This window comes from Trichoderma gamsii (assembly GCF_001481775.2).
Source record: "Trichoderma gamsii strain T6085 chromosome Unknown Scaffold_22.2, whole genome shotgun sequence".
Lineage (NCBI taxonomy): Eukaryota > Fungi > Ascomycota > Sordariomycetes > Hypocreales > Hypocreaceae > Trichoderma > Trichoderma gamsii.
In genome coordinates, this window is record NW_020171359.1 from 139,170 (window position 1) to 155,366 (window position 16,197).

The following is a 16,197-nucleotide window of genomic DNA, read 5'->3' on the forward strand; positions in this document are numbered from 1 at the left end:
TTCTGTGAAATACTATTATGTCATTCATGAACCTAATTTTATTGAATTGATTACAAGTGGGGCCATGTCGGTTTCATGTATCTACTCGCTTCTTGATCGAGAAATCTCGCCGACACTTGAGTGCTGACGTGGGCAAATACATAATGATGAGTAAACGCGTAAGGCGATTGCCGCAATGCACAAGTCAGCCGCGCTGCCGTGCTGTCATTTTCGTAATGGAAGCCAATGCAATCCTTACCGATACGCCAATATAAGCCAACGTTCGATGGACCACTTTAATTCCCGAGTATCTGTCCGTGATCCTAGCTTGTAAGACGAAGCCGTACGAGATTCCCACGGTGGCCAGAAACATTGAGGGAGAGCAATTGATTTCTTTTGGCCTTGTTTTTTTCCCTCTCGCTCTTTTTTTCATAGTGCTTATATTCATTCATTCCTATCTCATTCTAGCTTAAGCTCTACTCCAAGCGCTGATCACTCTGCTCCAGCCGGAATTGTTCCACTAATTGCTGTCAAGCCCTTTAAGTGCCCATATATAACCGTCCCAAGATCTGGAAAAGTGACAGAATGGAGTGCCCGGATATCGGGTGGTCAAGGAGGCCCTCAAATAGCACGTGGCACATCTGGCTACACCAAAACTATGGCGACGAGCAGCGCGAATCAGGATGGCGAATGATTGGCCGAGAGCTGCTGCATGGGATCACCTTTTCAGCCTGCTCACGGAGTGGGTGCAGAGGTCAAAGACAGACTTCCCTGCACAGCTATCGGAATGAAAATGTATAGGTATTGCTACTGCTATGGAACTAGCTCATTGACTTTCGCGTATATCGATTTTACACCCTAGCTATGCATGGTGTAGTTGGAATCAAAGCGTACGATATAGTCCGATATTACGTGTGAGCTAAGTGCCATATCTCCAAGTCGCGCGAGATATTCGATGCCCCTGGTAGTCTATCGGCCAACGGAGTTTAAAGCGCCGCTTCTTACTTTAATATCATCATACCTACGGAAGAATTTTACTACTGTATATGACATATGTCTATCTTGTTCTCTCCTTACAGTCATCCTAGCGCAGCAACAAGCTTCCATACGCTTACAAGATGCGTGTGATCGAAGTAACCAGTTCCTAGGTAATGTATATTGGATGCAATGTATATTGGATGCTCAAGTACATATACCTACCTAAATCTACTTCGCGGCCCGACAAGAGTTGTGGAAATAATTATTCCACCCACTAGGTATACTAGTCAGGTAATCAACATCACCCGAAAGTGGTCGAGGATGCATACATATGCATATGTAGCGACAAGGGCACCTTTGACACGGGAGTGTGATGATCCAAAACACACTTTTCTTATCCTATTTTGTTGTTTTGTCGTGCAGCTACCACGCCATCGAGGATCGCCAGGGGCCATGTGCGTGGGGGAGCCACTGCATACTGCAAGTACATAAGATAGTTGCCTGGGTAAATACCACCTTGATGTCACATGCAAATCCTATAGGAGAGGTGCTCAATCGGTATCGTAACAGACGGATGCTGATGCCATGTGCGTGGTTAGTGGCGTGCCTCGAGGTCCTTCCCCGGTGGTGGCTAGTGCTGACCGGCTAGATGCGTTCCCTTGAAGATCTCGATTCGTCGTATACTAGTAGTAGTCTTCTGGTGTTGTGCCAAGATGTTGTCGGAAATCGCTGCCGTGGCACAAAAGGTGCACGTGGGGATTTCTACCGATGGATGCTTCGGATTATGCCGATGCGCTCGCAGCTGCTTGGCATTGAATGTTGACCTATTTAGTTATTAATTACGCGGCCCAATAGATACGAAATGGCGAATGAGATGCTTAATAGATACTACGTGGCAGATCCTACTATGGTCATATTCCTATGCATGGTTAGCCTATAGCAGCACATTTCTCGTAACTAAAGCTTTAAAAGTCTATCCAACGAATCCACCGCTCAACGAATGTGACTTTGATATGCTAACTTGCATGAAATGTAGTGCCAGCAAAGCAGTAGAGACGTTCATAGTGCTTCATCTACATATGCGTAAGAAGTACATGTATATGAACATGGGTAAAAAGGAAATACTTACCGGCGGACAAAGAGCAAAAGGGGGATAACAGCAAGAAGTAGTTAGAAATAGTTAAACAAATAATTGACACTGTCCGATGTCAACCCCCCATCTTGTTTTCGTGTATTCGTTGAATATCACCTCACGATCTGATGTTAATCTGATAACCTGACAAAAAGAGTTTCAAGTCTTTTGTAAAGCACGACAACCACCTTTTATTCGCGCATGAAACCTTGCAGTAGCCTTTTAGCAATTACGCAGTCTTCTTCATCATAAAACTTGAGACCATGCGAGAACATAAAGGTCGCAGAATTTCGATAGTGCTTCTCAATCCAGTCCAGTTCCTCTTGACTGAAGTGGTAATCAGCGAGATGACCCTCCATATCCGAGTCATCCTCATCCTCATCGTCGTCGTCGTCTTCTTCATCCTCTTTCATCTCATAACTATCGTTACTCTCGTCATCCCTTGCAAGCCCTCGCATGATAGCTCGGCCTTCCGCTCGGTCCTCTTCATTGTAGATGCTCAATTCATGTGCCATGAGGAACTTAAATTCCCCTTCATAGTACTTTTTCAGCCACTGCTTCTCCTCCGTAGTATAAGGCTGCTCCCCAGCCCATTGACGCTTATCGGTGTCTGCTTTGATTTGTTGGCCGTGAGCTTTCCACCGTGCTCTCTCGCTAGCCGGCCAGGTAACTCTCAGCCAGTACGACTTATCAGGCTGAAACTTGGACGGTCCAAGTCTTGGGCCAACGGGAGGTCCGCTGAGTCTCAGGCAAAACCGCTCATTATCGAGAGAGAAATAGGCAACCGGCTTGCCACTTGCATCATTCATACTGCCATGACTGTTCTCCGTCGCGCCGAAGCTAGTTTGAGGCGCGATTTCAAAGATTGGTGAGCCGACAATGTTGCACACGGATGAAGGCATGTAAAGCACGTCTGTGAGGCGAAGAAAGTGATGGGCGTCTGGTCCCCTGAAGTTGGGGCTTCGCTTGACAGGTAAGTTGACAACTCCGACACCGGATGCAGGAACTCCTTGAGAAGATAAAGGACCCAATGTGGTGCTTGGAAAGGTTGTCAACTCGGTGAACCATTTTCGATCGTTGCATACACTGTTTGAGGGTCAATCATGTGAAGCCGAAAACGATCCTTGGGAATTTCTCACTGCACGTTGGAGTTGTTGGAAAAGACCCAGTCGGGGCTGAGGCCCTCAGGCGAATCTTGCCATTTCAGATGAGCATTCTCAGACGCAACAAGTCTTTGGAGACTAGATACGGATGAATGATTCGTGCGTTGGCGTTTGGCGATTCTGTTACTCATCCTGTGTTCTTTTTGTGAAGCTGGAATTTGATGTCATCAATTGGAATTGGTTTGCGGGGTACATCAACTTTAGATAAAGGTGGGGTGGGTGAAATGCAAGGCACCCGCTGCAAGAGCCGTAGAATCCGATTCGCAAAAAACATGAGTGTGTGTAAAGGTGGGTGAGCCACCTCAGAAGTCAATCCATGAAGGAGAAACCTCCAGCTTAAAGCAATAGATGGGCGAGTTGTTCAGTCGGTGATACTAGCTCGCCGTACCTACCATGCGTCAATCATCAATTGATACCTCTTCATCCACAATTCAGCTATAGGTAGGTAGTGGCTCCATGGCCTACGTACCAGGTACATGTGTGAACCTGTCACTCGGATATAACGGGCCTACAATTGGGAGTCCACCTCACTAGTTGGTGATCGTCAGTGCTACCATCAACTCCGTTGCTTTAGGTGATCATACTAAAATATATCTGCACAAGTTGTGGGTTTGTGGTCGTAACTTGGCGTGCCTCGATCAATGGCCGGCTACTTTGAAGTCCCTCAGCTGTGTCAAACAAAATCGATCAGAGAGCAAGCATGACTGATAAACGCCGTCTAATAGTGGAATGCAATGCCCGGTTGGCATCTTCATGGCTCTGACATGTACACAACATCCGCTGTCCCCGGGGATTGCGTAGCACGACAAACGAAGTCCGTATACACGCGTTTGAGAGCATATGTACAGACCGATGCTGCTCATATACTCGGAGAATTGGTGTTGAGAAGGCCAGCGGGAGATGTCTGTAGTCAAAAATGGGTTTGACATTGTATTCTCTATACTCTTCAGTAATGGTGTTGTTGAAGTTTGGTAAAATACGGAGCATGCATTGCTTCAGCGTAAAATTTGAGGGGAGAAAATCCCGCATCGTTCTCCAAGTCTCGTAAAGGCGCTCATAAAAGCAACTCCCCGGAGACTGCTCTCTATATTGCCACATCCAGTACAAGCCAACGAGGTGCTTAATTAGCAATGCCTCTGAGGAAACTAAAAAAAAAAAAAAAAAACCGATCTTCGCATATCATCGCACATGCTTCAGGAGCTGTTTCAGAGCATTCTAAAATTATCTGTCAGTCATTCAAATGAATTTGAGTCTAAAAGTTGCCACCTGTTTCATCAAATATAGACTAACAGTCACAAATGCATAGACTCTCAAAGTTTGAGATCCTTCAATAACATTAACACCGTCTGAGGATGGGTGTGGCACAGGACATCGAAGGTCTCTCGGAATTCTTCGGTCTTTGCAGCGCAGTTCTACATATTGGGACTACGAATAGCTTCAATCACAGATGATTCAGGAAACGGCGCCCTGGAGAAATATAGAAAGTTTAATATGTCATAAGGGTAAAAAAAAGCTGTTCTAAATCTGAGATCCAGCAAACATTAAATAATTTACAGCGATACCTCGCTTGCGCTATTTACACTTCGTGCGCCAACTTCGTGCGCCGATTTTATGTTATGCTCTTCCTGCATCCTTACCAACCTCGCCTCATCCTCAGTGCTATACCGAACCTCATACCTTGTCTCAAGCTCGATTCCATTATGCTCTGGGCGACTTTGAGACTTGGCGGCTGAAACCAGTGTCTTTGCCCGACTGTTTGCGTGATCGGATTTGCCATAGCTGTCCGGGTAGTTTTGGTAGCCACTCCTTTTGTGCGAAGAGCCACCCAGGATGGGGAATACACGGATCAAGAACAATCGAATGGACGGCAAACAGGTACAGATGATACCGACATCAATCTCAACGGTGGACCAGATCGATACGTCGACTTGGTCGAATGTGGGATTCGCGGAACTACCAAGATTCACAAGGAACTGGAGTCGGACAATACTAACAACTGTAACACTGGGTTCATGTTAGTCAAGACGTTGTCAGCTGTTACTGTTGGGCATATACTTACAAGGTACCAACAAGGAGCATGATTGCCACGCCAACCTTTTTCTTCCAGTGAAGGTTGAGGTTGCGGACTTGCCACATGGGGATTGCAATCATCCAAACATCCAAGGCGATACTGATGGCTGCGTTTGCCCATCCGATGGCATTACTGTTAAGACTGTTTCTCTGTTAGCTGGGAGATCCAACGGTGTAGAAGAAGTATTGACAGGCAGCTTGACTTACCATTTGCCCTTGTGCTCGCCATCCCAATTTGTCCAGAAAAAGCTGATTGGCGTGCACTGGAAGGTCGCAAGAAGCATAAACGAAACGCCAAATATAGCGTTTACGACAACAGTTGACCACAGTAGTTTCCTGGCCGGCCCTGGGAAGATTTGAAGATAGAAAAGCAAAAGCGTCATCTTCAAAAGCATAACCTGGGCGAAATATAAAATCTCGAGGGTGTAAAAGTACACTCCGAACCGGGTAATCATGTCGAACGGCAGTGTCCAGATATCCTTGCCCTCTCCATTTCCGCCGGTACCTCGAACGTTCATCACCGAAGAAGGAATACCGCACGCGAGCGTCACGAGAATGGCATAGTCGTCGGGAGCGAGACCCAGTCCCAGGCCAATCTTGGAGCCGATACGCAGGACGACAACAACACCGGCGATGACGCCGAGAATGATGGTGACATTGGCGAAGATGGGCGTCTTGTTACGGATGGGGACACCACAGAGTGTGCTTGTCGCATTCTTGGTGGCTAACAGTGAAGTGTTAAAGAGGGCGATCGTCTTCGGGATGAGATGGAGAATGAGGTCCAGCAAGTGACATACTTAGAGATTCCCGAACGGTACAAGTACCTGCGATGCAAATTGCCGATGTTGCTTGAATCGTCTCGCTTTCACAGGTGCACTTCACGTCATCTGGGTTGCAGGTGGAATTCGCAACAGCCGACGCAAGACATTTTTGCTTCTTCTTGTTAGCCAAAACTCGGACAAAAAGAAAAGAAGAAAAAGAAGCGGCATACTGCACAAAGCGGCAAAGCGGCAAGGGGATTGGCGGCGGTCGAGTTCTCAGCTGCCGAGCTGTCCGCTGCCAATACCGCGGAAAAGGCTCCGAGGAGCGCCAACAACAGGTAAGATAGCAACCTCATTGTCCTTCCTGATCCCCAGAATCGATTTCGAGATCAAAAAGAATCCTTCAATCAACTAAGAGGGGAAGAGGGCGAGCGCAGTAGACATATACATGCACCTACTTACTCGTATTGCTTGCTAACCCGCGCAGCCCTTGCTTCAGCTACACGTTAATGTTTCTAAAACTACGGCGCCATCTCACCCCCCTTTATGTCACAGAAACGGGGAACTACATATACTAGTATAGCAGGCTGTTACTGTCGGCATTCGCATTCCAATTAGCATATGGGAAGAAGAAAAAAAGAGCCTAGTATAATTAATACGCAGCATTAATGACTTAAGGGACGGGCCTAATTCAGCCTTTGACTCTAGCCTCTGCGAACCACTCGGCACTAGCACCTCCCACGTTAAATGATTAAAGTCCTGCAGGAAAAAGCGAGCATTTACAAGGGAAACATGCCATTTCCACGTGCATTACGCGCACTAGAGAAGCCCAATAGTCTGGTTGAAGCTGCATTAGCGATGAATGCAGAGTTATTTGGGGTAATATGGGATATCTAAGCGAGGTGAGGAGGGCACTCTTGCAAGGGCGTACAAGGGGAGAGAGGGACGGGATTCATCGTAAAGAAGAGAGGCAAGACAAAAAAAAAAAAAGAGTTAGCTGAACAAAGTCCCCGTCGCATACAAGGCCCCCCCTGATAAGCGGGGGAGAGAGAAAAAAATTGAGAGCATGGCTAGGGATGTCATCCAAAACCGACTTCTGCAAGCCTCAATATTTTAGCGGCCGCCCGAAGCAAGCAGGCTCCAGGTCCCGAGCCCTAAGCTGCATTGAATGCTAGACAGGACACTAGACTCGCGGTACGACGCTGAAGATTCCCCGTGAAACGCTTGGTGGAGTTGCGCAATCTACAGCAGGAGGGACTCCTGACGGCCCTGGAAATCAGATGGCAGGCTGCAGGTGCTTGCGATCAAACTGAAGATGCATGAAAGATAAGACGGACCTGTCAGATTGAGCACGTGTGGTTGGTTTCAAAAGTTTACTCTCTTGATTCACCGAGGACGCATAATGGAGGGGAGATTAAATGTCCTAACGGCCAACTTTATTGCCATGTTCCGGGACTTGGCTTTGCATGGCTGCAAGTCTGGAATGTTCTCTTGGAGTGTTCTCCTCAGGTACACAGCAGACGAGGCACTGGTTATAGGTACAAGCCAAACCATCTACCGTAAGTCGCACAGTATACCGAATGTGTCAACCTTTCTACAGTATCAACGCCTAGCTGGCGTCAGAGTTGACAATTGCTCGGCTTTATCCAAGTTTTCTGTCTTTCTGTAACCCCCCCCTCTTATAGGCCCGGTTCTCAGATACGACCCAAGACGGGGCCCCCTTCGTGTTATAGCTCCTCCCAAGGCTAGAGGCTGAGTCCGTTAGCTTCCGAGACCTTCCCTTTCGGTCTACCGGACTCAAGCGTCAACACAACACCACCAAGCCCACCGAAAAAAAGAAGAAGAGGCAGAAAAAGCCTAACTAACTGGGTCGCGGCGTACAAGTTATTGGAATTGTAAACACCGGCTTCCGCCCGTTCGATCAATTCTTCGCTCCCGCAATTCGGAAAAGAGCTGTCAGCAGCCCCGGATCTTCGTGCAGAAAGGGATCTGCAAGAAAAAGATCGGCGGCGCTATGGGAGCTCACGGCCCATGGTGATCTTTTTTCTTTCTTTTTTTTCTCTCCACTGAATCTCGTTCGGAAGCCGGAAATCATCGACGCTAATTGTTCGTGATGGCTTGTCAAAGTTGATGGATATAGAAACCATGATACATGTTTGGATATCAGAAGCGTGAATTCCCACGGAAAGTTCGGCCAAGTGCCATGATTAGCCAAAGATCACTGCTTTAGCAATTCTTTGCACTCTCTGATTTTCTCGCTAAGCGTCTTCTCAATGAGGCTCTTAGGCTATTGCCGGGATGATTTGCCATTAGTCATTCAACATTCGGCAGACGATCTCGCAATTTCCTAAATCTGCTTGCTTTACCTTTCTCTTGCTATGTCAGCTAGTATCGCTTAGTATTGGAAATGAAAGTTGAGTGTCGACTCTAGGTCTATTGACATTGACATGGGCACAATCGCTTTAAATTGGTTAATAGAGAGAGTGTTGTGTAACGCGCCTCGCTTTCTTATGCACCATTCGCGCGGCTATTTTCCATAAGGGCCGGATCTTGGGCTTAATAAGAATGAGCAAGCGATAATGAACCGTCTCTATACGCATATTTGTACCTATATCAGGAAACAGTCCCGGTAGTGGTTTTTCGGTATCATGCAAACCCCATACTCTAGCTTCGGAGAAATGCAGGAGTTGGAATCCTTTCAGAAGCAGGCTGCCCACACTCGTTGACGGGCCACCGTTTTCTCCAACGTCCTTCTGTGGACTAGCTGATAAGAAGAAATAAACATGTTACCGCAACGTGGTCGAGAACCATGATACCGGCATGGGGGGCTATCCGAATCCTGGGCGCAGCCGGGGGTCAGGGAATATTATCCAGAACTGATCCAGGGGAGCATGAAGAATGGCCCGAAGAGGCTGCAACCATTGGATGAGTGAATATCCGGCTGCTCGTAGAAAAGATCTGGAATGAACCCTGACAGACGCGCGGACATTTAGATGGCAATTAGATCTGTTTTTGAATGCACCTGTAAGACCTAGATGCAACCTCACCGGATTCTATTGAGTCAGGGGGGCAAAGGAAAAAAAATTAAGCCTGGCGGACCGGAGGTTCAGCTGGCTGGGGTATCACAAGAAGTATCCGTATAGAGGCTGAAATGCGCGTTCCCCCCATCCATAATATCGCAAGAATGCACGCCAAAAATTTTAGAGCCGGCGCATCTTTGAGTATTCTCCCTTGACAGTATGCTTCTAGAACATGACCTATTGATCTCCTGCATCTATAAGCGCCGTCCTCAAGAAGCTCGCCTAAGTCTTACATGACCACATTCGCGGGGGACAAACACGAAAGATTCACTAGGATTCACAACCCAAGCATTGCTCAGATAGAACAACGGGGCCGTGAGGGCCATGAAGCGATTTGTGCATGATACAGGCAGGGGAAGCGTCTCCTTGAGCCGGAGTATGTGTCAGTGTCTGTAGGAACGCGGTTTTACTTGTAGCATAGCAGCATAGGTCTGCTTCTTAGTCTGGCAATGTGCCCGCAGCTAAGACTTGGCAGAGACTTCCATGGATGTTAGCTTCTTCTCGCCACGCGAGGGCCACAAATTGATGCCGGTGAGGTGGATCTGCCTAAAATAGGAACTGTTGCCATACAGGCACAAAAAGACCCTGTCAACTGTCTTGCCTCCAGCGCTGTGAACTGAGCGTGCGAGTGAGGAAAATGGCTAGCCACGGCGAACGAGCGAACCAACGATCCCTGTCTCCACGATTAGTGAGTGGATTTTGGCCGTATGGAGCACAGCAATCTCCCAGTCTGTTGGGAAGAGCCACTTGACCTTACCAAACAGCGCAAGAAGTCTACCCCACGTAGAGCCATTGCCTCTTAGCAGCGAAGAGTGATTACGGCATCGCGGACAAAGCTGAAGAATTAAAAACAAAATTAGACCAAAGCTGACTCTTCCAGCACTTCAGCCACTGCCGAGTCCCTACGCTACTTGTATAAGACTCTTGGCGGCTCAGGTGGGAAAAGACCAAGGGCATAGAATCGCTCCATCAAGCGTCCAGAAAGGAAGCGGCATATTCGCTAGTGCCACCACCGACATCATGGGTGTGTGTAGCCGACCCAGCCCCTGGGAGCTGCATGGAAAGGGGGTTGGCTCGCATGCCTTTATCGTAGATCGGGCTTGGCCCCAAGACGGGCTAAGCACGAATCCGGTCTCAGGTTCTGGAGCGATGCGACTTGGTGTAGCTGGATTCGGTGCTTCTCCGAGCACGGCTGAGGACGCCAATTCTGGGAGGACGGACTGCGCCGCACAGATTGCTAGTCTGCAATTACAAAGAAAACTGTCCGGTAATGAAGAAGAGCAAGACTGAGGGAAGCCCTGCCTGCGTCTACTTGGGATTCGGCCGAGACATCCATGCCAGGTTTGTAAGTGGCTGCCCAATGCCTACAAGTACGGGTTCATATAAGCGACCTTGCCAGAGCAGCGTAGTTGAGAATCTCATCCGCACTAGAAGGCTCTCGTAGAATTAGAACAGAGGGCCTACCAGTAGAACAGAGATGGCAACCTCAGTACGAGTACACGTATCTTGGTAACACAACCCACGACCTATAACTGCTCCGTATAAGACACCCGCCACCAGACGAGTGGTGGATTGCAGAACTGCTAGTCTCCGTGACACGACACACCGTTACTAGTGCCACACGTGTCCGGCACGATTGTGTTGGCTATATCGGCACAGACTCTCCTCGACAGGTCGCGGATTTGGCCGTTGGACAGACCACCGCTCCACCCAGCCGAGGCATGATTCTAGCATGATTCTACAGCAAGCGGCGCGCCGGGATGCCACTCTCACCTGCTGTACAATCTCCGGGCTCCAACGGCTCCATATAGGCAGCCGATAGCACGATGCGATAGATTTTGTTTATCCACCGCGCTGCATGTATATACTGTCCGGTAACGACACACGCTGGCCGTGATATTGATCATTGTTGCTTTAATCCTGAGTTTGACTTGATCGCGCCCGTTGCGACACCTAGGAAAGGACACAAAGTAGGAAAAAAAAACACACAGAGAAGAACAGGAAAGATGAGATATTCAATCGCGGCCGCGGTCGCGCTGTTTGCTGCTGCAAACGCAGACACCACCGCTTCTCGCCCTCCGCCTCCTCCGCCTGCGTGCCGCAATCTTCCCGGCGATCCTGGATGGCCGTCCGCAGCTTCATGGGCGTCGCTGAACAAGACGCTCAACGGCCGCCTCATCGCCACGGTTCCGCTGGGCACGCCATGCCACGACCCTCACTTCAACAGCAATGTTTGTGCGAATTTGCAGGCCGCTTGGGAGCTGCCGCAGACACAGTTTGTCATACCTGTTCTTGTTTCTGCTGCAACGATGGAATTAATTCCTTGTATAGCTACGTGACGTCGTCGTCGATCATGCAGCCCTTCTTCGCCAACCAGAGCTGCGATGCCTTCACGCCCGAGTCCCAGCCCTGCCTGCTGGGCAACTACGTCAGCTACGCCGTCAACGTCTCATGCACCGCCGACGTGTCCGCCGCCCTGGCCTTTGCCACCAAGAACAACATCCGCGTGGTTGTCCGCAACACCGGCCATGAGTACGCCAGACCTCACCTCAACTTGTGTTTCTGTAGCATCATCAAACTGACTTGTCTTTCAGCTTCTTTGGCCGCTCTACCGGTGCTGGCGCCCTGGGCATCTGGACCCACAACCTGAAGAGTGTCAGCGTCCAGAACTACTCGAGCAAGAACTACACCGGCCCATCAATCAAGGTCGGCGCCGGCATCCAAGGCTTTGAGATCCTCGAGGCTGCCCACGCCCAGGGCCTGGTTGCCATCACGGGCGAGTGCCCAACCGTTGGCGTCGCCGGAGGCTTCACCCAGGGCGGCGGCCACTCTGCTCTCAGCACCCAATTCGGCCTCGGCGCCGATCAGACTCTCGAGTTTGAGGTTGTCACCGCTGCCGGCACTGTCGTGACTGCTTCTGCCTCCCAGAACAGCGACCTGTACTGGGCTCTGAGCGGAGGCGGCCCTGGCTTCGGTGTCGTCACCGCCTTGACGGTCAAGGCCCATCCCGAGACCATCGTCGGTGGTGCTCAGATCGACATTTTTGCCGCCACCACCACCCCGGACCTCTTCAATCAGGTTATCTCTGAGTTCTACGCCATGATCCCCACCATGATCGACCAGGGCGCCATGGTTGTTTACCTGATGAACAACCAGATCCTCGAGGTCAAGCCGATCACCGTCTGGAACTCCACCGCCGACTACGTCGAGAACACCGTCCTCGCTCCCTTCACCGCACTGCTCTCCCAGCTCGGCGTCCCTGCCACCATCAAGTACACCGAGCTCTCGTACTTTGACCACTACAGCACCTACATGGGCCCTCTCCCCTACGGCAGCCTCGACGTCGGCGACTTCAACTACGGCAGCAGGCTGATCCCCCGCAGCGTCCTCGTCAACAACAACGACGGTCTCCAGGCCGTCATCCAGAACCTCACCGCCCAGGGCGTCGTCATGGCCGGCAGCTCCGCAAACTACGCCCGCCCCGCCGGCGTCAACAACGCCGTCCTGCCTGCATGGCGCAACACCACGATCCACCTGCAGATTGGCACTCCCTGGAACAACACCGCGCCATTCTCACAGATGATTGCGGACCAGAACACCATTACCCACGAGTACATGCCCCAGCTGGAGGCCGTGACTCCCGGCAGCGGCATCTACATGAACGAGGGCGATTTCCAGCAGCCCAACTTCCAGCAGGAATTCTTTGGCTCCAACTACAACACTCTTCTTGCGATTAAGAAGAAGTATGATCCTAATGCGCTCTTCTGGGGTAACCGCCTGGTGGGCAGCGAGGCCTGGACTGTTGCTAGCAACGGAAGGATGTGCCGTTCCTCATAAGAAATAGCTTGGGGAAGGAGGAGGAGGATTTCCTAATTGATTATTGCCAGTTTACATAGACGAAGCCAGCGTGAGCTAGGGAGAATTAATTCATTAAACATTAATATAAAAAAAGTAAAATATGAATAACAACCAAGACCCAAGCAGTGGAGTATGAGAGACAAAGAAAGCTTGTATGATGGGAGGTTGTGCCCGCTAGTTGTAAGGAAGCCGATTGTACACACTGCTTTCTTCTAGGTAGGTAGTTACTTGACAATCGCAGGTTATTGAAATGGATTTGGACTTGATTGGGTACTTAAACTCCTTTCATTCTTGCTTCCAATGAATTTCATGGGGTGACTACAGCACTTACTCCTCTTTAAGCCAATTATTCATCCTACGATGAAAGCCATCTCACTTTATTGAATATCACATGTAGACACTGGCCAATGGACTTTTAATTGAGTAAATCCCCAGTTTAGAATCATTCCAAATTATCCGCGATAAGCGCTTTCGTAGACGTGTAACTCAGCTGCTCAAGCGCTGCCCCAGTAGCGTTCTTAGTCGGCTAACCTAGAGACCTGGATAGATGTGTCCAAAAAAACATACAATCTCAATATCGATTCCAGCACAATTATCTTTGAAAAGAATAATTACACGCTTTTAAGCTTTGCAGTCAAAGATCAAATGCCTCCAAAATGGTCCACATTCGCGCAATTGGGCGTAAATTCTTTTGCGAACAGCTAAGGATACAAAAGCCGCCTCATCTACTGATGAACTTGGCGATAAGTTCACAATAAAAGACCTTGATTAAACATATAGATATGTACTTATCTACATCTAGCCCGTAACATGGGTATTTCACTATTTGTCGCAGCACATTGAAGCACATAGCTATGAAGTGGTGTGACGGTCATTCAGAACGGCCGTTCTCCGATATAAGACTGGCATCCTGAACCTTCCACCGTCCCGCGCTGCCCGAATGGGGCTCATCCATTTACCAATATCAGAGCGTCTAGATAGAGTTCCGTGCAAATTGAACTTTGTATTCAAAAGCCGAAAAAGATCTCGTATCAGGGGAAGATTCTCAGGTACCACAATTCTGTGATACACTCAAAATTATATTTTTTGTGGCCGGACTTAAACTTTCGCGTATGCACCCCAGAAAGTGAAAGCAAGTGGCGTCGAATCTGTGCTCAGATCGCCTTGAATCTGCGCGAACCAAGACACACAGCAGAATATTCCATGCATTAGTACCGCGTTATGGCGCTAAGTTGAAAACTATAGGGCAGTGCCAAAGGCTAAAGAAGCTCGAGCTTTGGCCGGGCGGCGTTACATAAGCTCGAGCCACTGTCTGAGATGGCTGCACGTGCCACCGCCTCTTATTGATGCGGTTTCATCAATGGGTCGCTTCAGGCTAATTCAGCATAAACACCGAAGGACTCCGTTGCCATTGTTTCAACTCTCTACAGTAGCCAGGCATCGTCCAATTTGTGGCATTCACCGAGAGAGAGCAGCGAATTACATGTCATCGAGACTCATGAGCAATTGATTGTCTCTTGAGATGGCACACTGAGCTGCCCGCCATTCTCGTCTGCCGCTCCATTTGATGTCTGCGACGTCACCAGTTGGGTACGCTTTCGCCGAGCAGTAAACCAACCAAACCAGCAACCCAACCGACCAGCCGCCAGCAATGGCCTTTCTTGAGGATCCACGCCTGCGTCAGCGCTGGAACCAGATTGCACACGATGCAGAGGCCGTGACTGAGAATGCCGCTGCCGGCATCTGGACATTTCAGCACCACTACATCAATCCCTGCCTGGGGTCGGTCCGAGGCGCCATTGAGCAATGCACGGCCGTCTGCCTGGGCGATGCCGAAGAGCGTATCCGACGGCAGCGAGAGCGCGCCCGCGAGAGGGCAGAATACAGTTTTAACTTCTACGATGACTGGGATCGTGAGGAAGAGAGCGGCGGGCTGCTGGGCAACTGGGGCGGGGAAGATTGGGATCGTCTCTTGGCTGGCTCTGGCAGCCAGAGGAAGCCCGAGACGGTCGACCACCAGCCACGCCGAAAGCGAGGCATGAGCTACGGAACGCGAGGGGCCAGGAGAAAAAACAGCGAGCAGGATCCCACCATTATCCCCAGCACCCAGCCCATTGGATTCCTGAGCAAGCTCCCCTGGAAGATGGGTGGTACCTTGCGATACAAACCTAGTGCGGCGGATCTGCAAGAGCACCCGGGTGCCAGAAAGCACGAATATACCGAGACGCAGCCGCTGCTGGGAGCGGAAGACGATTCGGATCACGGAGAACTACTACAGCCGTCACGGTCAAGGAAGCGGAGCGGTACAACAGGATCGGGTGCAACGTCAGACTCTTATCGTTCCCGCGGTGATCTGTTTCCCAGTGATGGTGAAGGAGACGAAGATGCGATAGCACTCGACGACGATGTGACCTATGACATGATTAGAAAGGATGACAGGAGCAGCAGGAGTGCAAGAACGCCGAGCAGTAAAGGCAAGCGGCCCGCGCACACTGTCTCTAGAACAGTATCTAGGACAACCCTTGGTTCCGTCGGATCAAGAGAGTCTCTCGGCCTTGGCCTCGCCATATTTGGAGCAGTGCCGCAGGAATCCATACAAGACGCTCAGCCGTTGCCATCGCTCAGAGACCTCGAGCTAGAAGAAGAACGCCTAGGGAAAGAAGAGGATGATGAATTGGCAAAGAAGAAAGAGGCTGCAGCCCAATTGGCGTTGGAGCGAGGTTTACAAACAGAAGCAGAGCCGAAGCCGGCGGATGTGGAAGACGATGGCTACAAATCGGAAGAAGAAGCTGCATACGAGATTCACTTGGAAGATGGTGAGGAGAGTGATGATGATGAGAGCGATGAAGAAGGTGCCCTTCACGATTCCGGGATATCCGGACATGACCGAGAGGCTCAACCGAAAGATGGGACAACACCCACCAAGAGCGGCTTCATCCCTGCGCGGCTGCCACATTTTGAATGAGCTATTGAGCGATGCGCCGGCTTTACAGATGATTAAAGGCCTCAGAAACGTTTACATGTAGTCTTCAACATATAATACCATTGACACGGAATGCCTAGATGTCACTATTACTGCCGACTTGGGCGGGAAATGCTGAGATTTCTTTCAGCAGCCCACTAGCGCGGTAATGGAACAACACGAAAAAGAGGGCACAGATTTGGACTGATGAATA

General features: G+C 49.8%; 4 protein-coding genes across 4 annotated transcripts; 2 read left to right on the top strand and 2 right to left on the bottom strand.

Annotated features, from left to right (window-relative positions):
• Positions 1-2,280: 2,280 nt before the first annotated feature.
• On the bottom strand, positions 2,281-3,383 carry TGAM01_v206465 (hypothetical protein; the record flags this gene model as incomplete). The annotated part of the gene is made up of 2 exons (XM_018801766.1): positions 2,281-3,175; positions 3,229-3,383. The coding sequence occupies 2 exons, from the start codon at positions 3,381-3,383 to the stop codon at positions 2,281-2,283; spliced, it is 1,050 nt and encodes a 349-aa protein (XP_018665081.1).
• Positions 3,384-4,802: 1,419 nt separating this feature from the next.
• On the bottom strand, positions 4,803-6,439 carry TGAM01_v206466 (hypothetical protein; the record flags this gene model as incomplete). The annotated part of the gene is made up of 5 exons (XM_018801765.1): positions 4,803-5,256; positions 5,312-5,464; positions 5,530-6,046; positions 6,120-6,255; positions 6,314-6,439. The coding sequence occupies 5 exons, from the start codon at positions 6,437-6,439 to the stop codon at positions 4,803-4,805; spliced, it is 1,386 nt and encodes a 461-aa protein (XP_018665080.1).
• Positions 6,440-11,169: 4,730 nt separating this feature from the next.
• On the top strand, positions 11,170-13,000 carry TGAM01_v206467 (FAD binding domain-containing protein; the record flags this gene model as incomplete). The annotated part of the gene is made up of 3 exons (XM_018801764.1): positions 11,170-11,438; positions 11,495-11,695; positions 11,758-13,000. The coding sequence occupies 3 exons, from the start codon at positions 11,170-11,172 to the stop codon at positions 12,998-13,000; spliced, it is 1,713 nt and encodes a 570-aa protein (XP_018665079.1).
• A 1,672-nt stretch (positions 13,001-14,672) lies between these two features.
• TGAM01_v206468 (hypothetical protein) lies at positions 14,673-15,986 on the top strand (the record flags this gene model as incomplete). The annotated part of the gene is made up of 1 exon (XM_018801763.1): positions 14,673-15,986. The coding sequence occupies one exon, from the start codon at positions 14,673-14,675 to the stop codon at positions 15,984-15,986; it is 1,314 nt and encodes a 437-aa protein (XP_018665078.1).
• Positions 15,987-16,197: the final 211 nt, after the last annotated feature.